Raw genomic sequence first — 25343 nt, 5'->3', positions numbered from 1 at the left:
GTTATTCCAGGCACCAAGTCACTTTTTTCTGTGTTATTTCAACCCAAATCCTCAGAAATGGCCTCATCGGATCTCTTCTCGGTGGTGCATTGCATAAAGAATATGTATTATATCAGAAAAAGTAACAAGAAAAGCAGCACTCACCTGACCCTTCTTTCAAGATGTGGTTTTAATCCATAAGATTGGTTACATTGATATTTGTGGAAGTGCATGTCTTAGGGGAGTTATTTCATGAACGGTGAGACCTGCTGGACTACGGCCGTTCCATGCCTTGCTGGCGCATCTACGGGTCCGACCGTATATGAGAGAAGATTTTCACTATATTCTCCATTTTAAACACATGATACCAGTCTTTTAATTACTCACTGCAGCTCCTTTTATTGTTTTCAGCAGTCTAGACTTATCAGAACTGGCTAAGGCTGCAAAGAAAAAACTTCAGTCAGTGAGTATCAATAGTGGTAATTGGTGCTAGATGGGGTTGTACATGGGACATTTCTAACAAGTTGTCTTTGCAGTTAAGCAATCACTTATTTGAAGAATTGGCAATGGATGTTTATGATGAAGTTGACAGACGAGAAACTGATGCAGGTAAGTGATAATAATAAATTCCGTGCACAGCAGTGGCAGTGAAAGCCTTGACCACATGTACTAAGCAGACCTCTGTGATGTAGATGAATCTTCTGATATTCAGCTGTTTCTCCTTCTGGTGTTCGAGGAAGCTTAAAGGGTTATTCGCCCTATATCATTCATAGTTCACTTGCCTAAGATTCTACAATAAACAAACTTGTCAAATGCATTCAAGTTCCAAAAGTGCTGCAGATATCACCCCTGAAAATCTGCGTGTTATAGAGGCATTTGGGTATCTGGTTGCCTATAGATATGTCCTGTAGTTCTTTGTTAGGCTAGTTTCACACTAGTGTTTCTTGGAGCTGCGGAGGGATGCGCCCGGCCGCCGTGAGCTCTGCCCACAGCCGCACCTCCACCGGTCAGCTCCGCCTATGGGCACATGACGCCGCATGCGACCTGTGTACCCCATCTTTAGCATTGGGTACGCAGGCCGTGCGCAGATATGCATTTGCCGGCGCATGCATCCTTTTGACGGTGCGCCGACCTGCGCCAAACGCACCGTGTTGCATTTTGGTGTGATCGGCGCACCGTCAAACCTATACCTGCCCACGGCCTGCGTACCCAATGCTAAAGATAGGGTACGCAGGTCACATGCAGAGTCATGCGCCCGTAGGCAGAGCTGACCGGAGGAGGTGCGTCCGTGGACGGAGCTTAACGGCGGCAGTGCTCATCCCTCCGCAGCTCTAGGAAACGCTAGTGTGAAAGTAGCCGTACAGATTGCACATGCTCAGTAGATCTCTACTATGCTTCTAGCAGTCTATGTGCGCAGTGAGGCAGCATACATGGTTGTGCCTGCCTCGCCACACAGGGTGGACAGGGATTCTGTGCTCCCGCTGCTGTCAGAGGACTCTTCCGTACTGATTCTGCTGCTCGGCTATGTAATTATTTCTTTCCTGCCCACAAATAGACATACTGTATATGTATACTTGTTGTTTGGGTCTTCATTAATTAAATTGTAATTGCTTGTTTAGGAACTAATTATTAATTGTGCATTATGTCCACTAAAGGCAGGGAATAAGATATGTGGTCTTTTGGATACTGTGTACTGTCCCTTGGGCCCCCTTATTGATATCAATACATAATGGTGTCTTGTTGTATATAGATGTAATATTTGTTTGAATTATCTATCATTATACTGATCGTATGTATGTGCATACTGATGCACTTACATCTTTCGTCTACATTTGTTTGGCTTGTATATTCTTGCCTGTATAGCATCGCTACCATTTGTACCAGTGCTGTGGAGACTGTAAGCCCAATCTCTGACTCCACAACACTGGTCATTAATGAGCATGTACATAAAATGTAACACAGATTCATCTCAGGTACGGCTCCACAGCCCTGCCTCACTCACTCCTGAGCATGTACATAAAGCGCAGCACAGATTCATCTCAGCTACAACTCCACAGCACTGGTCACTACTGAGCATATACATAAAGTGCAGCACAGATTCATCTCAGCTACGACTCCACAGCCCTGCCTCACTACTGAGCATGTACATAAAGTGCAGCACAGATTCATCTCAGCTACGACTCCACAGCCCTGCCTCACTACTGAGCATGTACATAAAGCGCAGCACAGATTCATCTCAGCTACAACCCCACAGCCCTGCCTCACTGCTGAGCATGTACATAAAGTGCAGCACAGATTCATCTCAGCTACGACCCCACAGCCCTGCCTCACTACTGAGCATGTACATAAAGTGCAGCACAGATTCATCTCAGCTACGACTCCACAGCCCTGCCTCACTACTGAGCATGTATATAAAGTGCAGCACAGATTCTTGTCCGCTACGACTCCACATCACTGGTCACTACTGAGCATGTACATAAAGCGCAGCACAGATTCATCTCAGCTACGACTCCACAGCTCTGCCTCACTACTGAGCATGTACATAAAGTGCAGCACAGATTCATCTCGGCTATGACTCCACAGCCCTGCCTCACTACTGAACATATACATAAAGTGCAGCACAGATTCATCTCAGCTACGACTCCACAGCACTGGTCACTACTGAGCATGTACATAAAGTGCAGCACAGATTCATCTCAGCTATGATCCCACAGCCCTGCCTCACTACTGAGCATGTACATAAAGTGCAGCACAGATTCATCTCAGCTATGACCCCACAGCCCTGCCTCACTACTGAGCATGTACATAATGGACAGCACAGATTCATCTCCGCTATGATCCCACAGCCCTGCCTCACTACTGAGCATGTACATAAAGTGCAGCACAGATTCATCTCGGATATGTCACTACTCAGCATGTACCTAAAGTGCAGCACAGATTCATCTCACCTCCTACCCCTCTGCACTGATCACTACTGAGCATGTCCATAAAGTGCCGCGCAGATTCATCTCGGATATGACTCCACAGCCCTGCTTCACTACTGAGCATGTACATAAAGTGCAGCACAGATTCATCTCGGATATGACCCCACAGCCCTGCCTCACTACTGAGCATGTACATAATGTGCAGCACAGATTAATCTCAGCTACGACTCCCACAGCACTGCCTCACTACTGAGCATGTACATAAAGTGCAGCACAGATTCATCTCAGCTATGACCCCACAGCCCTGCCTCACTACTGAGCATGTACATAAAGTGCAGCACAGATTCATCTCAGCTACGACTCCACAGCCCTGCCTCACTACTGAACATGTACATAAAGTGCAGCACAGATTCATCTCAACTGAAAGCCGAGATCCTGAGATCAGGAACAGAATAGATATTTATAGGACATTTCATAACTTTCAAAAATTCATATGAAAACATTTACAACACATTCTGCATTGTACTATTGTACTCTATTATATGTTGTCGGAGTCAGTCCATGTTATTCTGGGGTATTTGTCTTTTACATTTTTTTTTTTTCTATAAGGTCCTCTTGAGTTTATTTAGAAATGTTCTATGACTTGTGTGTAGTGGTATTTTTGTTTTCTTTACTATTTTGATTGGTTTATGTATAAAGCATCAACTGTAAAAGTAAGCTATTAACTACATTTTTATTGTTTGATCATTAAGTTTTTGGATTTTTTAAAATTGGCCTTTTCATATGTGTTTTTGGCAGAAGGTGTCCTTAAGGCTATGTGCACACGTTGAGGATTCTGCTGCGGATCCGCAGCGGATTTGGCCCTGCGGAACCGCAGCAGATCTGCAAATGATGTCAGTACCATTTTAGCCTATTTGAAAAAAAAATCTGCTGTGCACATCATGCGTTATTTTTTTCTGAGCAGAATTGCTGGGGATTCAAAACTGCAGCATGTGACTTCTTTTGTGCAGATCTGCTGCTCCATTATAGGAATCCGCAGGTGTCAAAACGCAGGGGAAATCTGCACAAAAACTGCACTAAGTCCGCAGGTAAAATGCAGGTCATTTTACCTGCGGATTTAGCAAAATCTGCACGGAAAATTCCACAGCAGAATCTGCAATGTGTGCACATAGCCTAAGGGAAATAGGTATCCTTTTAATCTTCCATTAACTTGTAGTCCCTGCCTCTCTGCTATTAACACAGTAAGTAGAAAACAGAGAGCAAGGTGCAGCTGAAGTTTCTGTGTTTCAGTAAAACAGCTATAAAGTAACAGTGCTGTCCAGAGCAGTCAGGATGTTTATACTGGAAAGAACCAGCCCATAGAGAAAATGTGCATTTACAAAGGCAAAGAGAGTAATGGAGTTTACACTATAAAGCACCATTTTTGTTAACCTTTAAGTACCATTTGTAATTCATATATAGATATGAACTACATATCATACTGAATCTCTAGATTTACATAAAGAGATAACGGGGACTTTGAACAGGTACTTGGCTAGGAAAGTGAGAGCCCTAATTAAAACTGCTGTGTAAGCTGCCAATTTGATGCTTGGGATTGTGATTGTGGGACTGATTAGAGCCCTTAGCATTAGAGGGATGGGTTGGGAGGTGAGCAGCTAACTGATGTATTGAAATCAATGGCAGGAGAGTAGTGGATGGTATACCTCTCCTGGATTGTAGCAACTTTGGTTTGATGGCCAGGATCTGGGCGGTTACTAGTAGCCGAGCTCCATGGTAACCAGCTTCACACTTGACAGATAAAAGCTTTCATTGCAGATGATTGACAGCAGTTAGAAAAAGCAAGTAAATTGCAAATTTATTTTCATGCTGCCTAACTAAATTTAAATTACTTGAGAATACCCCTTTAAAACTAAGAAAAATTCATTTATGAAGGCCATTAATTATTGTTTGTACATTGTTGATCCAAACTTAAAGCATATGTATAAGTAAATGTACATTGAACTTTTCAGTTGATTCATGCTGGCTGACTCACTGCCATCATAAATCGAGACTGGCACCATTATTGCAGCCTTGTATATTTTCCTCTCAAACACTGTAGTGTTTCAGTTGAAACATTCTTTGAAAAGGTAGCCATGGACATATTGGAAGATACCTGTCAGTCTAATAGTAGTCGCATGATCCCCAGCTGCTGTTTTCAAGTATACATATTTTTTACGGAGTGTAATGTGCCGTACATGGCTGCAGTAACAGTGACTGTCTCTTATTCATACTGCCTGTGGACTGCCATGACCTATTCCTGGAAGAAGGGATCAGCTGAGCTGATCACTTTAAAAGGGCACCCAATAAAAGATTCATGCTACCCGAGCCATAGGCAGAATGAATGGCTGGGAGATTGCAGTCGTGAATGGTTACTCCAAAATGTTGTAGTGTTTCAGAGGAAACATATTGAAAAGTCAGCCATTGGCTATGCATCTTGGTTGGCTATTCTTAGGTTGGTCCTAGGTGGCTTCTTCCCAACTGCTTTTTACAGTTTGTTCTCTCTGAAACCACAACCAGTCCCATAGTCATGTTGGCTTGGGTTTGGGCAAAATACGTCTCCTATCTGAGTACCTTTTACAGGAAAAAAAATTAGAAATTTGTCTAATTCTGCTTACAGTTTGGCTGGCTACTCAGAACCATAGCACACTTGTCACGGAGACCACTGTAGTACCTTTCCTTCCTGTGAATCCCGAATATTCCTCAACACGTAACCAGGTAACTTTTTTGTCTTAGAAAAGATTCCTGACAAACATATCAATCGTTGTTTCTCATAATTAGGGGTTGTCCGCTACTCGGACAACTGCTTCTCAATCCCTGTTTTTTCCCTTCTCAATCAGCGACCACTTCACTCTTTTCTCCTTCAGGCAAATGTCATAAATCCAGAGGAAATGAGAGCTGCTGGTCCTCATGTATTTGATTTGTCCGAAGGAGGGTAAAGTGAATTGGCCTCAGGGATTGTGTAACATAGCAATGTGAAGAGAAAACATCTGCACTCTGGGAAATTTTGATTTTCAATGCAAAAAAATTTACTCCACAGACGGCGCTTGGTGCCCCACACTTCCAGCTCATCTCAGGACCTCTGCCTGGTCCCTGCCAGACCGGACTTCTACATATGGCACTTTAGCCCCTCCTGGACATTTCATACTGCCGTGATTGCTTCTTTTTCTCTTGTGCTTTAAGTGAGGTTTGAAAAAGACCCGACATAGGGTCGAAACGTTACCTCAACGCACTATTCCCCTGTGGTGTCTTCAATAAAAAATTTTTTGCATTGAAAATCTAAATTTCCCAGAGTGCAGCTGTTTTCTCTTCACTGGATGACCGACTGGACTAAGTTCCAGGTTCAGCTTGCACCTACCTCATATCCACAGAGTGCACGCCTTGTCTGTATCACTATAACATAGCAATGTCATATGAGCCCTGAGAGAGCCAGCGCACTGGAGGCGAATATAGGTGTTGCTGTTCTATAAGGGGGAAACATAGGAATTGAGAAGGGGTTGTCTGAGTAGTGGACAACCTCTTTGAAAATTTGAACACCATTGGTTTTATCATATCGTGTACCAAAAACTGGAAAAAAATTTCCAAGTGTGATGAAATTGCAAAAAAAACAGTGCATTCCCATAATGTATTCTTATTTTTTTTTTTTACCTTGTTCACCAAATGCTAAAACTGACCTGCCATTATGATTCTCCAGGTCATTACGAGTTCAAAGACACCAAACATGTCTGGGTTCATTTTTATTTAAGTGGTGAAAAAAAATCCAAATTTTGTTTAAAAAAAAAAAAAAAAAAATTGCGCCATATTCCGATACCCGTAGCATCACCATTTTTTGTAATCTCGGGTTGGGTGAGGGCTTATTTTTTGCATGCCGAGCTGATGTTTTTATTTATTCCATTTTGGTGCAGATACGATCTCTTGATCGCCCATTATTGCTTTTTAATGCAATGTCACAGCGACGAAAAAAACGTAATTCTGGCATTCCGATTGTTTTTCTCGCTATGTTTAGCGATTAGGTTAATTTCTTTTTTTTTTTATTGATCAGGCAATTATTAACACGGCGATACAAAATGAGTGTGTTTGATTTTTTTATTTTATTTTGAATGGGGCGAAAGGGGGGTGATTTAATCGTTTTTTTAATTTTTAAAAAATTTTTTTTTTTTTTTACTTTTGGCATGCTTTAATAGCCTCCATGGGAGACTAGAAGCTGCCATAACCTGATCGGCTCTGCTACATACAGGCGATGATCAGATCGCCTGTATGTAGCAGAATTGCTGACTTGCTATGAGCGGCGACCGCCGGGCGGCGCTCATAGCATTCCGGCACTGACAACAAAAGGTCTCCAGGAGACCTCTGGTTGTCATGCCAACCCACTTGTGACCCATGATTACGTGACTGGGGTCACTGATGGCTGGAAGCGCGTGTTAAATGCCATTTAACGAATTAATAGCCGCGGGTGGATCGTGATTCCACCTGCGGCTGTTCTTGGCACATGTTAGCTGTTCAAAAGAGCTGACATGTACTGGGAAAGATGTGGGCTCACCCCCAGAGTCCACATCAAAGGGAGAGAAGCGACCTGCGCTGTACTAGTACGGCGCAGGTTGCAAAGGGAAGGGTTAATGTTTTTGTATGTAATATTGTTTTTTTACATTTAGTTATATTCACTTCTTGTTGATAAGCTGTAGTTTTATACGCTGTAACAAACATTCTTGATCATTGTGTCTTTTATCACTATCGGACTGCTACTTGTTTTTTTAGGGAAGGCAGAAGTTGGCCCGTTTCAATGCCCATGAATTTGCCACTCTGGTAATAGACATTTTAAGTGACGCCAAAAGACGACAACAGGGAAATTCAGTCGTTGCACCTAAAGGTAATTACCGTATATACTCGTGTATAAGCCGACCCCCCCTAATTTTGCCACAAAAAACTGGGAAAACTTATTGACTCGCGTATAAGCCTAGGGTGGAAAATGCAGCAGCTACTGGTAAATTTCAAAAATAAAAATAGATACCAATAAAAGTAAAATTAATTGAGACATCAGTAGGTTAAATGTTTTTGAATATCCATATTGAATCAGGAGTCCCATATAATGCTCTATACAGTTCATGATGGCCCCATAAATGCTCCATACAAAATACACCCCATATAATGCTGCACAAAGGTTAATAATGACCCCATAAGATGCTCCATAGAATAATATGCCCCATATAATGCTCCATAAAGGTTATGGCCCCATATGATGCTCCATAGATTATACCCCATAAAATGCTTCATAGATTATGCCTCATATGCTGCTCCATAGAATATGACCCCATATGCTGCCCCATAGAATATGCCCCCATATGCTGCCCCATAGAATATGCCCCCATATGCTGCCCCATAGAATATGCCCCCATATGCTGCCCCATAGAATATGCCCCCATATGCTGCCCCATAGAATATGCCCCCATATGCTGCCCCATAGAATATGCCCCCATATGCTGCCCCATAGAATATGCCCCCATATGCTGCCCCATAGAATATGCCTCATATGCTGCCCCATAGAATATGCCCCCATATGCTGCCCCATAGAATATGCCCCCATATGCTGCCCCATAGAATATGCCCCCATATGGGGCCATATGCTGCCCCATAGACTGTGCCCCCCATACGCTGCCCCATAGACTGTGCCCCCATACGCAGCCCCATAGACTGCCCCCATATGCTGCCCCATAGACTGTGGCCCCATATGCTGCCCCATAGAATATGCCCCCATATGGGGCCATATGCTGCCCCATAGACTGTGCCCCCCATACGCTGCCTCATAGACTATGCCCCATAGACTGCCCCCATATGCTGCCCCATAGAATATGCCCCCATATGGGGCCATATGCTGCCCCATAGATTGTGCCCCCCATACGCTGCCTCATAGACTATGCCCCATAGACTGCCCCCATATGCTGCCCCATAGACTGTGGCCCCATATGCTGCCCCATAGAATATGCCCCCATATGGGGCCATATGCTGCCCCATAGACTGTGCCCCCCATACGCTGCCTCATAGACTATGCCCCATAGACTGTGGCCCCATATGCTGCCCCATAGACTGTGGCCCCATATGCTGCCCCATAGACTGTGGCCCCATATGCTGCCCCATAGACTGTGGCCCCATATGCTGCCCCATAGACTGTGGCCCCATATGCTGCCCCATAGACTGTGGCCCCATATGCTGCCCCATAGACTGTGGCCCCATATGCTGCCCCATAGAATATGCCCCATATGCTGCTTCATAGAATATGCCCCCATATGCTGACCCATAGAATATGCCCCCAAATGCTGACCCAGAGAATATGCCCCCATATGCTGCTCCGTAGAATATGCCCCCATATGCTGCTCCGTAGAATATGCCCCCATATGCTGCTCCGTAGAATATGCCCCCATATGCTGCTCCGTAGAATATGCCCCCATATGCTGCTCCGTAGAATATGCCCCCATATGCTGCTCCGTAGAATATGCCCCCATATGCTGCTCCGTAGAATATGCCCCCATATGCTGCCCCGTAGAATATGCCCCCATATGCTGCCCCGTAGAATATGCCCCCATATGCTGCCCCGTAGAATATGCCCCCATATGCTGCCCCGTAGAATATGCCCCCATATGCTGCCCCGTAGAATATGCCCCCATATGCTGCCCCGTAGAATATGCCCCCATATGCTGCCCCGTAGAATATGCCCCCATATGCTGCCCCGTAGAATATGCCCCCATATGCTGCCCCGTAGAATATGCCCCCATATGCTGCCCCGTAGAATATGCCCCCATATGCTGCCCCGTAGAATATGCCCCCATATGCTGCCCCGTAGAATATGCCCCCATATGCTGCCCCGTAGAATATGCCCCCATATGCTGCCCCGTAGAATATGCCCCCATATGCTGCCCCGTAGAATATGCCCCCATATGCTGCCCCGTAGAATATGCCCCCAAATGCTGCCCCGTAGAATATGCCCCCATATGTTGCCCCGTAGAATATGCCCCCATATGCTGCCCCGTAGAATATGCCCCCATATGCTGCCCCGTAGAATATGCCCCCATACGGGGCCATATGCTGCCCCATAGACTGTGCCCCCCATACGCTGCCCCATAGACTGTGGCCCTATATGCTGCCCCATAGAATATGCCCCATATGCTGCTTCATAGAATATGCCCCCATATGCTGACCCATAGAATATGCCCCCAAATGCTGACAAATAGAATATGCCCCCATATGCTGCCCTGTAGAATATGCCCCCATATGCTGCTCTGTAGAATATGCCCCCATATGCTGCTCCGTAGAATATGCCCCCATATGCTGCTCCGTAGAATATGCCCCATATGCTGCTCCGTAGAATATGCCCCCATATGCTGCTCCGTAGAATATGCCCCCATATGCTGCTCCGTAGAATATGCCCCCATATGCTTGCTCCGTAGAATATGTCCCCATATGCTTGCTCCGTAGAATATGCCCCCATATTCTGCCCCCATATGCTGCTGCTGCAAAAAAAAAAAGCCACACTCACCTCTCATGCTCAGGACCCAGCACCTGAGATATTCACCTGTCCGGGGTCCAAGCTGCTCACCGCTGTCTGCGCTTCCTGTGTCAGTGACTGTCCAGCCAGCAGAGGACACAGCGCGCACTAACCACGACACCGCGCCCCTGCTGGCTAAACGTCATTGACACAGGATGCAGCAGACAGCGATGGACCTGGGACAGGTGAATACTCTCCCCCCCGGCGCGGTCTCTGCAGCCCCCCTGCTTCTCCACGGTCTCCCTTTTTGCCTTCAGCGGTCACGTGATACCGCTCATTACACTCATGAATATGCGCATATCATGAGTTTAATGAGCAGTACCACGTGACCGCTGAAGGCAGGAAGGGAGACAGTTGAGAAGCAGGGGGGCTGCAGAGACCGTGCCGGGGGGGGGGGGGGGGGTGGTAAGTATGATCTCTGACACCCCCGCTTGAATGTGTTGTGTTTGCTCTGAAATTCGAATATTGTATTGAATGAGAGTGAGAACACAGTGAAGCAAGCGCTGCAGCTAGGGAATTAACTACAGAACTTTTACAGTGCATTGTTTTTTTTATTTTAGAATATATTTGTTAATGACTGCAGTGTATATGTGCACCTATATGCACTTACATATTACACTTATGTAAGTGTTTTTGGTTTCGTTAATATTTCTTTCTTAAAAAATAAAATAAAACCCAAAACTTCTGGCAGCGGGCGCAATGTTGAATGATTTCCTAACGTAATTGTTTTTATTCCCGGTCTTCTGCAGATATTGCAGCACAGACTGTACGGCGCGCACATAATGGAGAGAAAACCGAGTTTGTGCTCTTTCTCCTAGATTCCTGTAGATTGCACAGAACTGACCGTGTAATGTAAAGTAAATCAATAGGAGATGCATTGTGAGGCTCAAATAGCGACTCGTATTGATTGCATTAGGAGTATTGTATCATTCAATCCTCTACTGTGTGCAGGAGCTTGGGGGTTGTTGTTCTTATCCCCCCCCTTTGATCGATTTGCAGTAAAGACTCTGGGCAGTCGATACTGAAATATTCTACAGAAGAAAACAAAAATTGTAAAATTATTAAATTAGCTGCCATGTCACATTCAACGCCCAGCATTCTGCCTTTTCATCACGCGCCCCAATCCTGAATTCAGTAATACAATTTCTGAGTCGGGGATGTGTTGCATGTTGAACACCTGCAGTAGTAAGCCAGAGGTGGGGGAACACAGTCAATATATGCCAAATATAGTGCCTTGAAAAAGTATTAGTACCCCTTAAACTTTTCCACATTACACCGACAAATGTAAATGTATTTATTGGGACTGTATGTGATCTCCTAAAACAAGTAGCAAGGAGTTTTCCAGGACTTTTCCTTAGGCTCGGTCCTCAGTATCATCTCATTGGGGGTTTGACTCTCGGCACCCACCAGAATGAGCTGATAGGGCTATGGCAATCCTGCAAGAACTACATTCACCTCCTTGTTCTCCCAACACCGTTCCTAGCGTTTTGTAGCGGGGCATCGCTTCTCTTTGTTTCCCATATTACATTATATACTTTCAATTCTAGATAATGTGGAATTGGTCTTAAAAAGTCTAAGCAATCAACATAGCATTGAAAGCCAAGATAACGACCAGCCTGACTACGATAGCGTCGCGTCTGATGAAGAAACCGATTTTGAGAATGTTCCACCCAGTTCTGTTAGGGAAAAGGTATGTTTATCTTGTATATAATAGTGGAGAATTGTATAATAACTACTGTTATAGACTGCACCAAATTGTCACAACAGAAAGGTTTGAGTTGCTGATGTGTTTTGCCTAGTTTTTATTTTATTTTGCAGAGTTCTGGTAACTTATGACATGGTTTTCCCAATAAATCCATATATGAATAAACACATATATGTTTTATTGGCCCAGAGTATACGTATAATAATTCTCCACCTGTTGATGACTTATATTTGGGCTCCTTTTGTTCCTTCTCTACTTAAAGTATACGGAAACCTCACTCCATGCAAACTCCTCACCATGGAAAATCCGTGAGCAGGGGTTGGAAACCCGGGACACCCGGTCTGGTAAATTGATCTACTAGACCTGATGAAGCTGGTGTACTTATTATGTAAATGAGTATCAGATTGGCTGTACAATCCTAATATGAGCATTTTTAGTCTAGCAATAAAATGGCTTAAGAATCCAAGTGTAATCAGTCTCCAACCAAGCAGCCTGATTGACAGCTGAAGCTTATGCTGAGCAGTGTGAGATCTCTGCAGCAGGAAAGACATTGAGGAGATAACATTCAGACTAGGTTGGTGGAGACTGAGTGGAAACCTTCATAAAGCATTATACAGCCATTCTGACTTGAATTTTCAAAGTAACAACGCCAGCTCCGTCAAGTCTAAGCCATCTGTCTAATAGTGTAAGATGTTTTGTATTGTCATTTTGTGACTCATCCACTTTATTCTCCACAGAAATTCTTATTAAAATAAGCTCTTGGCGTATAGCAGTTACATATATATTCATCTTGTTTCCAGAGTTTGGAATCGGACTTATCTGATGGGACATTTACGGTACAAGAGTTTCTGGAAGTTAAGAACGCCCTGACTGCATCAGAAGCCAAAATTCAACAGTTAATGAAAGTTAATAGCAATCTCAGTGATGAGCTTCGGATAATGCAAAAAAAGGTAATTATTAAAAAGGTGTTATACGTACAAATGTCTCGCAGATATAATTCTCTCCAGCCCTACTTAACCGTGTTTCCATTGCATGCGCACCGCACCATCTATTTCCATTAACATTAATTCGTATAGTAAGATGAGAATGTATTGCGGTCGTCTTCATTTGGATTTGTTTTCTTGGCCCCTTTAGCTGAAAACAGTAGATATTCTGCAAGGCTCTCTAGAAATAGGGGCTTACATTGAAAGTCTGACCGAAGCAAGTACATTAGCTGCTAGATTGTGTAGCAAAGTAGAGGGGTTGTATGCGCACTGTGATCAGCGTTCATGTGTCCTACTATAGGAAGAGTGGAGGGATCTGCTTGGTATGACCAATATATTAAAAATGGAACCTAATCCTTTGTTAAACTAGCTGAAGAGCCCAGCGTTGCCCGGGCATAGTAAATAACTGCCGTCCCACTCTATCCCTCCGCAGCTCCGCTCTCCATCTGTGTCCCGCTCTCTCCCTCTGCAACTCCTCTATCCATCTCCCAGTGGTGGGGGGCTATGTGTAGTGGGCGTGGCTTGATACACACACACACACACACTCACACTCACTCAGCTTTATGTACAGATATTTCCCAGAAATCAACAACTAGAGACAATTAATGGAGGGTATTCACAGCAATCAAAAATTTGAATGCAAAAATCCGCCTCACTTAAACAAAGCCAACTATTCATCAAAGTTATTATGCCAGAAATATGGCGTATAATGCCTAGAAAAGTCGCCAAATCTTTGCGCATCACGGAATTATACAAAGAATGTTTGACTTTTGGCGTTTTCACTCAAGTTTCACCCAGTTCTGCCAAAAATGGGTGTAGCAAGGAACGCATGCTCAACTGAGTTATGACGAGCTGCGGCATACCATATGCCACAAATATTACTCAAGTTCCTGACTTATGGCATCTCACTCCAACACAAACCCTCATTAAGACCGCTGTGACCAATGCCAGCCTTGATGAATACCGGCCATACTATTTATTAGATAGGCTTTTAAGAATGACCATTTAATAATGGTCCAACCACACAAAAAAGCCTGAGAGAAGTAGAACTGTCATAGCCATATGCAGTACATATAATAAGAACCTTGCAATCAGTGACATAACTTAAAGGGGCTGTCCGGTCAAAATCTAGAAGTCTGCAGTCACTCAATGAATCCCCCAGCGCACGCACTGTAAGCTGCTGGGATTTGCTGGTTTCTGACCCGGGACTTGCATCTAAATCTTAGTCATACTGTCACTAAAGAATAAGTTCCACCGTACTTTTACTGAACATGTCTGCTATACCATAACTAACATACAAGTAATAAGCCACAAAAAGAGGCTAAATATTGCCACACAATGACCATGTATCATCACAACATAGTGTTACTGAACCAAATGCACTATATCAAGACCAATAATACCGCATACATTACAAGGGATAAATACTGCGACACCATGACCTGACCACATAGTAACTAAAAAAAATACTGCCATACTGGCCATTATTAACCCCTTCACCCCCAAGGGTGGTTTGCACGTTCATGACCGGGCCAAATTTTACAATTCTGACCACTGTCCCTTTATGAGGTCATAACTCTGGAACACTTCCATGGATCCCGGTTATTCTGACATTGTTTTCTCGTGACATATTGTACTTCATGATAGTGGTAAAATTTCATTTAAATAACATGCGTTTATTTGTGAAAAAAACGGAAATTTGGCAAAAATTTTGAAAATGTCGCAATTTTCCAACTTTGAATTTTTATGCCCTTAAATCACAGAGATACTGCACACAAAAAACTTAATAAGTAACATTTCCCACATGTTTACTTTACATCAGCACAATTTTGGAACCAAAATGTTTTTTTGTTAGGAAGTTATAAGGGTTAAAAATTGACCAGCGATTTCTCATTTTTGCAACACCATTTTATTTTTACGGACCACATCACATTTGAAGCCACTTTGAGGGGTCTATATGATAGAAAATACCAAAAAGTGACACCATTCTAAAAACTGCACCCCTTAAGGTGCTCAAAACCACATTCAATAAGTTTATTAACCCTTTAGGTGCATCACAGGAATTTTTTTGAATATTTAAAAAAAAAAAAAGAAAATGAACATCTAACTTTTTTTCACAAAAAAAATACTTCAGGTTCAATTTTTTTTATTTTACCAAGGGTAACAGGAGAAATTGGACAGCAAAAGTTATTGTGCAATTTGTCCTGAGTACGCTGATTCCTGATATGTGGGGGGAACCACTGTTTCGGCGCATGGCAGAGCTCAGAAGGGAAGGAGGGCCGTTTGACTTTTTCAATGCAAAATTGGCTGGAATTCAGATCGGACGCCATGTCACGTTTGGAGATCCCCTGATGTACCTAAACAGTGGAAACCCCCCACAAACGACCCCATTTTGGAAACTAGACCCCCCAAGGAACTTATCTAGATATGTGGTGAGAACTTTGAACCCACAAGGGCTTCACAGAAGTTTATAACGTACAGCATTACAATTAAAAAATCATATTTTTTCCACAAAAATGATCATTTCACCCCCAATTTTTATGTTCCCAAGGGTAACAGGACCCTAAAAGTTATTGTGCAATTTGTCCTGAGTACTCTGATACCCCACATGTGGGGGGGTAAACCACTATTTGGGCGCCAAGCAGAGCTCGGAAGGGAAGCAGCGCCATTTGACGTTTTTGGCTGGAATTGAGATTGGACACCATGTCGCGATTGGAAAACCCCTGATGTACCAAAACAGTGGAAACCCCCCACAAATGACACCATTTTGGAAACTAGACCCCCTAAGGAACTTATCTAGATATGTGGTGAGAACTTTGAACCCACAAGGGCTTCACAGAAGTTTATAACGTACAGCATTACAATTAAAAAATCATATTTTTTCCACAAAAATGATCATTTCACCCCCAATTTTTATGTTCCCAAGGGTAACAGGACCCTAAAAGTTATTGTGCAATTTGTCCTGAGTACTCTGATACCCCACATGTGGGGGGGTAAACCACTATTTGGGCGCCAAGCAGAGCTCGGAAGGGAAGCAGCGCCATTTGACGTTTTTGGCTGGAATTGAGATTGGACACCATGTCGCGATTGGAAAACCCCTGATGTACCAAAACAGTGGAAACCCCCCACAAATGACACCATTTTGGAAACTAGACCCCCTAAGGAACTTATCTAGATATGTGGTGAGAACTTTGAACCCACAAGGGCTTCACAGAAGTTTATAACGTACAGCGGTACAATTAAAAAATCATATTTTTTCCACAAAAATGATCTTTTCACCCCCAATTTTTATTTTCCCAAGAATAACAGGACCCTAAAAGTTATTGTGCAATTTGTCCTGAGTACGCTGATACCCCACATGTGGGGGTAAACCACTATTTGGGCACATGGCAGAGCTCGGAAGGGAAGCAGCGCCATTTGACGTTTTTGGCTGGAATTGAGATCGGACACCATGTCGCGATTGGAAAACCCCTGATGTACCAAAACAGTGGAAACCCCCCACAAATGACATCATTTTGGAAACTAGACCCCCCAAGGAACTTATCTAGGTGTGTGGTGTGCACACCAGTGCTTCACAGAAGTTTATAACGCCCAGGCGTGAAAATAAAAAATTTGTATTTATTCCACAAACATTATCTAATAGTCACCAATTTTTTTATTTTGGGCCCCAAAAGTTGTTGTCCAATTTGTCTTGAGTACGCTGATTCCCCATATGTGGGAGAAAACTACTGTATGGGCACATGTCGGGGCTCAGAAGGGAAGTAGTGACGTTTTGGAATGCAGACTTTGATGGAATGGTCTGCGGGTGTCATGTTGCCTTTGGAGAGCCCCTAATGTACCTAAACAGTGGAAACCCCCCACAAATGACCCCATTTTGGAAACAAGACCCCCTAAGGAACTTATGTAGATGTGTGGTGAGCACTTTGAACCCCCAAGGGCTTCACAGAAGTTTATAACGCTCGGGCGTGAAAATAAATAAATCATTTTTTTCCACAAAATTGATATTTTTGCATCGATTTATTCTGCGAGCTATAACTTTTTTAGTTTTTTCACTGATGATGCTGTATGGCAGCTCGTTTTTTGCGGTACAAGATGACGTATTCAGCGGTACCATGGATATTTATATGCGTCTTTTTGATCGCGCGTTATTGCACTTTTTGTTTGGCGGTATGATAATAAATCATTATTTTTTGCTTCGTTTTTTATTTTTATTTTTTAAGGGGTTCGCTAAAGGGGTTAACTAATGGGAGAGTTTTATAGGGCGGGTCGTTACGGACGCGGCGATACCTAATGTGTACTTTTATTGTTTTGTTTTTTTTATTTAAAAAGGGATTTATTGGGGGAATATTTTTTTTTTTTTTTCTATTTTATTTGGCGATTTATTTATTTTATTTTTTTTCCTACTTTATTACATAGTCCCAGGTGGGACATCACTGTCCTGTGACAGATCGCAGATCACTGTGACAGATCAGCGATCTGTCACAGGCACTGCTGCAGACTTCCTCATGCCTGCGCTTTGCAGGCACTGAGGAAGTCAGCTCCCTGCAGGCCCCCGAAGGCCCCCGTCACCATCTTGGATTCGGGGGGCCTGCAGGGAAAGAGCCCCCCGCAGCAGCGCTTCACATTGCGCTGCTGTGGAGGGCACAGGGAAGCAGGGATGGAGCCCCCTCCCTGCCGATGCTTCCCTTTCACCCCCGGTGTCAGCTGTGATAATCAGCTGACACCCAGCCGCGATCAGCGGCGCTCACCACGTGGGCGCCGCTGATCGCGCTAGACGTACTATCCCGTCCATGAGCATAGGGGCCCGGGTCCCATGGACGGGATAGTACGTCTGATGTCAGAAAGGGGTTAAAAGCCACAGTACATTAACCCCTTAATGACCAAGCCAAATTATACAATTGTGACCACTGTCACTTTGAGGTTATAATTCTGGAACGCTTCAAAGTATCCCACTGATTCTGAGACTATTTTTTCGTGACATATTGTACTTCATGTTAGCGGTAAAATTTCTTCGATATGACATGCATTTATTTGTGAAAAAACGGAAATGTGGCGAAAATTTCACTATTTTCAAACTTTTGACTCTTATGCCCTTAAATCAGAGAGTCATGTCACGCAAAATAGTAAATAACTAACATTTCCCACATGTCTACTTTACATCAGCACAATTTTGGAAACATATTTTTTTTGTTAAGAAGTTATAAGGGTTAACAGTTGACCAACGATTTCTCATTTTTTCAACAAAATACAGTTAGGTCCATATATATTTTTCTAATTTTGGTTCTAGACATTACCACAATGATTCCTTATTTGTGGGGGGAAATCTACTGTTTGGGTGCATAGCAGGGCTTGGAAGTGAAGGAGCAGCATTTGACTTTTGGAATGTAAAATTTGCTGGAATAATTAGCAGACGCCATGTTGCATTTGGAGAGCCCCTGATGTGCCTAAATAGTAGAACCCCCCCCACAAGTGACCCCAATTTGGAAACCACACCCTTCAAAGATTTTATCCAGCGGTATAGTGAGCTTTTTGAACCCACAGGTACAACACAGAATTTGATGACATATTCAACACGACAACCTAATGTTATTAGTTGAGCGCAAATGCTCGCTACTCCAATTTGCATTGGGTGCTCGGGTATGCAACCTAATATTGCGGGTGCTTGAGTGACAAGCTCCGCATGTTTCGTGGCTTTTAGACACCCCAAAAAAACATGCGGGGATCCACGATACTCACTGCATACCCAAGCACCTGATGCAAACTCGAGTAGCGAGCACTTGCGCTCAACACTAGCCGTCATATTGTCATTTTTTTTTTTTTTTTAATTTTGAGAAAAAAATTTAAAAAAAAAAGCAATTCCAACCCTAATCCCAAACCTAACTTGAACACAACCTTAACACAGCTCTTACCCTAAGCCCAAAGAATGGGAAAAAAAAATGTTTTTATTTTCATCACTGTCATAGGATCTATCACAGTGATCAAAGGGAACCAATAGGAAAAATTTCCTATTGTTGCCGGGTACAGGATGGCAGATTTCATTGGACGCACTGCACATGCGCCCGCCATTTTTTTTTTTTTAACAGGAAGATGGCACCGGGCCAGGTGGATGGATCATGGTCATTTCTCTCTCCTCTGACATTTATATCATGTGAGAAGAGGGAAATCATTGAAACAGCCGGCACACTTTTTTATGATCACCGTTATTCGTTGAATAATGATGATTTAGTGATCCGACACTGGAAACTCCAGCCCTGATCAAGTGTATGGAGAGTGAGGCTGCTGGTACTGGCCAGGGGTATGTTTAACACATATTCTCCATTCCCCTTCTGAAACTGGCGAATCCCCACGGCGCACAGTGTGTACGGGGGGGATTTGTAGATCTGCAGTCATGCAGAGTGACTGCAGACTTCTCAGTTTTGACCGGACAACCCCTTTAAAGCTATGTCCCTTTTTGTGGCACACATGCAATATTAACATTCCTCTCTGTGGCATTATTCAGTAGTAATATCAATTTTTGTTCTCAAGTACAACAGTAATGCCCCCTCCCCAGTGGCAACAATACAGTAGTGTAGTGTACAGCATGTCTGCCCCAATAAAGTAATAGCGTCCATCTTTTATGTCTTCATACAATTGGACCATACCATATTGTGACTCCATAAATTAATAATGTATGGCCCACAATGGGGAATATTATTGATCACCCCCATGTTGGAGTAATAGTGTCCCCTATTCTGGCCCACATACAGTAATATGGTTCCCCAACTGGGCATATATAGTAATTGTGGTCTTTACATTCTACCGTAAACCAATAATGGATGTTCCTTATTCTTGCCCCATACAGTAATTATGTCACCCATCCCTGGCCTATTTCATTAGTAATTTCTCCATCCTGTCCCCATTCTTTAATAATGTCCCCAATCCTGGCCTGTTTCATTACTATTTTCTCAATTCTATCCCCTTGCCTGTATTAGTGTCACCCATCTTGTAGTAATGTCCTCCGTCCTGGCCCCTTGGATTAATAATGTCTCCTGTCCTGCTACTTTTTTGAAACACAAAAAACCCTAAAACAATTCTTGTCGATAACACAACATGCAATGTCCTCTACCCCGTAGCTCCATAACCGGCACAGAGAAGTTGGTTTGGCATATGGCACTGACGTCATGCGCCGCCTAGGACGAGCATGTCTACGTTGGCTTCTGGCCTCTTAATGACTGTTGGCGTGAATAGCGATTTTGTTGCTGGGGGCTGGTAGTTCTCTTCGTTGCCATACATTTTGGTTAAATGAGCGTCCAGTGGGCCGCCTGAATCCACGGGCTCAGTCACACCCTCTGCGGTCGTTACGCCCTTGCTTGTAGAGTAGGGTCAGAAGGTCAGCAGAGCAGGGAGGAGCCTTATGACAATATCGGAGCTCATTAAACATGTATACAATTATCAACATTTCCCCAGTCACAATGTATCAATAACAAAAAAAATGTTAAAAGAGGATTTAAAGAAACATGATCAGTCTGCATCTATGTTAGTTGAGATGCGAGTCAGAATAAATGTCAGTTATACACAGGTTAAGCCTTGATCCGTCTCACTATAAATAGAGACATTTTATTTAGTAAGATGGATAAAGGCTTAAGGCTGGTTTCACACTAGCGTTTTTTAGCGCAGCCCCTATCTTTAACATGGGGGCACATGGTCTAGCGTTTGCACGCGTTCGTATGCGTTTTTGTGCGCATGCGTTTTTTTTGTAGTATTTGCCTAGGCACGCCGGACGCAACCTGTTGAGTTTTTGGTCCGTCCGACCTGTGTCAAAAAAACGCATGCGCACGGAATGTGCAAAAAAATCACATTACAGTCTATGGGAACGCAGGCGTGCGCTTGGACATGCGCACGTCTGCGTTTAAAATTGCATGCGTTTTAAGCGTTAACATGGCTAGAAACTAGTTAAAACGCATGCGCCTAAAAAAAGCAAACGTATGATGCGTTTTTTGCATGCGTTTCTATTGCGCACGAAGCGCAGCGCTAAAAAACGCTAGTGTGAAACTAGCCTAACCTGTGTGTAACTGACATGTACAGTTGTGGCCAAACGTATTGAAACCCCTGCAATTCTGTCAGATAATACTCAGTTTCTTCCTGAAAATAATTGCAAACACAAATTCTTTGGTATTATTATCTTCATTTAATTTGTCTTAAATGAAAAAACACAAAAGAGAATGAAGCAAAAAGCAAAACATTGATCATTTCACACACAACTCCAAAAATGGGCCAGACAAAAGTATTGGCACGCTCAGCTTAATACTTGGTTGCACAACCTTTAGCCAAAATAACTGCGACCAACCGCTTCCGGTAACAATCAATGAGTTTCTTACAATGCTCTGCTGGAATTTTAGACCATTCTTCTTTGGCAAACTGCTCCAGGTCCCTGATATTAGAAGGGTGCCTTCTCCAAACTGCCATTTTTAGATCTCTCTACAGGTGTTCTATGGGATTCAAGTCTGGACTCATTGCTGGCCACCTTAGAAGTCTCCAGTGCTTTCTCTCAAACCATTTTCTAGTGCTTTTTGAAGTGTGTTTTGGGTCGTTGTCCTGCTGGAAGACCCATGACCTCTGAGGGAGACCCAGCTTTCTCACACTGGGCCCTACATTATGTTGCAAAATTTGTTGGTAGTCTTCAGACTTCTTAATGCCATGCACACGATCAAGCAATCCAGTGCCAGAGGCAGCAAAGCAACCCCAAAACATCAGAGAACCTCCGCCATGTTTGACTGTAGGGACCATGTTCTTTTCTTTGAATGCCTCTTTTTTTCTCCTGTAAACTCTATGTTGATGCCTTTGCCCAAAAAACTGTACTTTTTGTGTCATCTGACCAGAGAACATTCTTCCAAAACGTTTTAGGCTTTTTCAGGTAAGTTTTTGCATACTCCAGCCTGGCTTTTTTATGTCTCAGGGTAAGAAGTGGGGTCTTCCTGGGTCTCCTACCATACAGTCCCTTTTCATTCAGACGCCGACGGATAGTACGGGTTGACACTGTTGTACCCTCGGACTGCAGGGCAGCTTGAACTTGTTTGGATGTTAGTCGAGGTTCTTTATTCAACATCCGCACAATCTTGCGCTGAAATCTCTTGTCAATTTTTCTTTTCCGTCCACATCTAGGGAGGTTAGCCACAGTGCCATGGGCTTTAAACTTCTTGATGACACTGCGCACGGTAGACACAGGAACATTCAGGTCTTTGGAGATGGACTTGTAGCCTTGAGATTGCTCATGCTTCCTCACAATTTGGTTTCTCAAGTCCTCAGTTCTTTGGTCGTCTTTCTTTTCTCCATGCTCAATGTGGTACACACAAGGACACAGGACAGAGGTTGAGTCAACTTTAATCCATGTCAACTGGCTGCAAGTGTGATTTAGTTATTGCCAACACCTGTTAGGTGCCACAGGTAAGTTACAGGTGCTGTTAATTACACAAATTAGAGAAGCATCACATGATTTTTAGAACAGTGCCAATACTTTTGTCCACCCTCCTTTTTATTTTTGGTGTGGAATTATATCCAATTTGGCTTTAGGACAATTCTTTTTGTGTTTTTTCATTTAAGACAAATTAAATGAAGATAATAATACCAAAGAATTTGTGTTTGCAATCATTTTCAGGAAGAAACTGAGTATTATCTGACAGAATTGCAGGGATGTCAATACTTTTGGCCACAACTGTATATTGATTGAGCATGTCAACGAACATACATGCAGATTGATCTTGTCTCTTTAAAACCTAGCATGATATTTTGTGTTAAAGGGGTGACTAATGGGACTCATTAGTGGTACAAGCTCTCGTGTGAATTGGGAGCAGGTGTCTTAAATTTGGTGTAATCGCTCTCATACTGGTTACTGGAAGTTAAACAGGGCACCTCATGGCAAAGAACTCTTGAGGATTTTAAAAAAATAATTGTTGCACTACATAAAGATGACCTAGGCTATAAGAAGATTACCAATACCATGAAACTGAGCTGCAAGGGATAGAGCGGCTTAACAAGACAGGTTGCACTCATAACTGGCCGCACCATGGTTGACCAAAGAAGTTGAGTGCACGTGCGCAGCATCATATCTAGAGGTTATCTTTTCAAAAGAGGTTAAAGGGGTGGGATGCTAGCCTCTCGGGTTCGGACCATTCGCCGCACGCTACATCAAAATTGGTATGGCTGTCATCCCAGAAGGAAGCCTCTTGTAAAGATGATGCACAAAAAGCCCACAAACAGTTTGCTGAAGAGAGACTAAGGACATGGCTTAATAGAGCCGTGTCCAGTGCTCTGATGAGACCAAGCTAAACTTATTTGGTTCAGATGGTGTCAAGCGTGTGTGGTGGCAACCAGGTGAAAAATACAAAGGTAAGTGTGTCTTGCCTACAGTCAAGCATGGTGGTGGGAATGCCATGGTTTGGGGCTGCATGAGTGCTGTCAGCTGTGGGAAACTACAGTTCATTGAGGGAACCATGAATGCCAACATGTACTATGACATACTGAAGCAGAGCATGCCTAAGAGAGTTAAGGCAGTGCTTGAAAATAATGGTGGCCACATAAAATATTCATACTTTTGGACACAATTTGGCAATTTTCACTCCTGAACCCGCTTCATACACCCTCACTTTTCATGTGATGTACATGTTCATCACACTTTGGGAAAGACTTGTAGCATAGAATGTACTTTGATATATTTTTATTATTTATTGTATAATTTTTTTTCTTCAAAATGGTTTGATTTTTTTTTTAATTTAATGGATCCAAAAATATTTGCTAATTTTTCCCCATTCTGTTCTTCAGTTATAATACAGTATTCAAAGCAATACAACACAATTTTCTTTTGTAAGATTCCACACGATATCAGGAAATTACAGAAGTTTACAGTGGGACCTCATGAAAGTGGTGTACGCCATGTGATAGCTTAGTGTACCTTGGAGGGTATACAGACTTGTATGATGTCCATGTACTTGAGACTAAAGAATGAAATGCCTACAACTATAGTCCCTATAGTTCTAGCTTCCACAGGTTTACCTTGTAGTGATGTCTACATACAGGTAGCCAAATCCTTATATTTTAAAGGGTTGGTTACACATTGTCTGTCCAGGAGCGCATCTCTCCCCAGACAGTTAACGGCTTGATTGAAAGTCTGGGACAGCAGCATCGTTGTGCCATTGGCCCGAATTGTGCACTGCTGATGCTACTTTACCTTTGCACCATCAGTAGCAAAGTAGCACAGAAATATGGCTGCTATCAGAAGAGAGTAATACACTCCAGTGATCTTGGCCAACTTTAGTGCACTGGTTACATCATCTATTAGAATGAATTTGTAAGCACTCCTCATCTTCGCCGGTCACATAAGCTAGAAGCAGTAAGCCAGCTTGCTCACAGCTCTTTAGAAGCAACTGATCAATATCCAATGAGTCAGCAAGACAACCAGAATACAAAGCAGTGCAAAAAAAAACTGGGGTAAAGCGAGCAGTGCTTTAGTCCAGCTTTCCCACTGCATAAAACACAGGAGGGGGGAGGGTAAGGGGTAAAAAACATTTGCACTGATGTGCTAAAAGGAACAAGAAGTCAAGTAAAGGTGAGGAGGGAAACAGAAAACTTTGAGGAGGGAAGAGGAGATTAGAATTGGGCTGCTAATCTACTATGAAAAACCAACAGGCAATAGCACTCACCAAGTGAATCACTGATGCAAACAGTCACAGACAGATCCAGGCATAATGTAAAAGAATCCAGTTGTTTTCTAGCTGTACACTGGGCTGAGGCTTTGTACAGCAGGAGGTTCTGTAATCCGAAGCCGAGATCAACATCAAACTTGTAGGGATTCATCTCCACTTTCTGTAGTCCATCCTTCTAGCCTGTACCTTTTGACAGATCTGTCTTAACAGTGGACAAAAAGTTCCTCAGAAGGAAGATACAGGTGCATCTCACAAAATTAGAATATCGTCAAAAAGTTAATTTATTTCAGTTCTTCAATACAAAAAGTGAAACTCATATATTATATGGAGTCATTACACACAGAGTGATCTATTTCAAGTACTTATTTCTGTTAATGTTGAGGATTCTGGCTTACAGCCAATGAAAACCCAAAAGTCGTCATCTCAGTAAATTAGAATACTTTATAACACCAGCTTGAAAAATGATTTTATAATCCGAAATGTTGGCCTACTAAAATGTAT

The 25343-nt window shown here is 43.1% G+C and overlaps 1 protein-coding gene across 4 annotated transcripts in view; it reads left to right on the top strand.

Annotated features, from left to right (window-relative positions):
* The window catches only part of GIT2 (GIT ArfGAP 2), a 121954-nt gene that overhangs the window by 64777 nt on the left and 31834 nt on the right, over positions 1 to 25343 (top strand). For 3 of the 4 annotated variants that reach the window (XM_073582642.1, XM_073582639.1, XM_073582641.1), the window contains exons 9-14: positions 391 to 442; positions 516 to 588; positions 5560 to 5657; positions 7695 to 7806; positions 12024 to 12166; positions 12982 to 13131. In XM_073582642.1, the coding sequence (XP_073438743.1) occupies positions 391 to 442; positions 516 to 588; positions 5560 to 5657; positions 7695 to 7806; positions 12024 to 12166; positions 12982 to 13131 (628 nt within the window). The remainder of the gene's footprint in view (positions 1 to 390; positions 443 to 515; positions 589 to 5559; positions 5658 to 7694; positions 7807 to 12023; positions 12167 to 12981; positions 13132 to 25343) is intronic. The other variant, XM_073582640.1, reaches the window with a different exon arrangement.

Source organism: Dendrobates tinctorius, unplaced genomic scaffold, assembly GCF_039654945.1.
Source record: "Dendrobates tinctorius isolate UK_male_01 unplaced genomic scaffold, ASM3965494v1 ptg000073l, whole genome shotgun sequence".
Classification (NCBI taxonomy): domain Eukaryota; kingdom Metazoa; phylum Chordata; class Amphibia; order Anura; family Dendrobatidae; genus Dendrobates; species Dendrobates tinctorius.
This window is presented reverse-complemented; position numbering and strand designations above follow the sequence as displayed.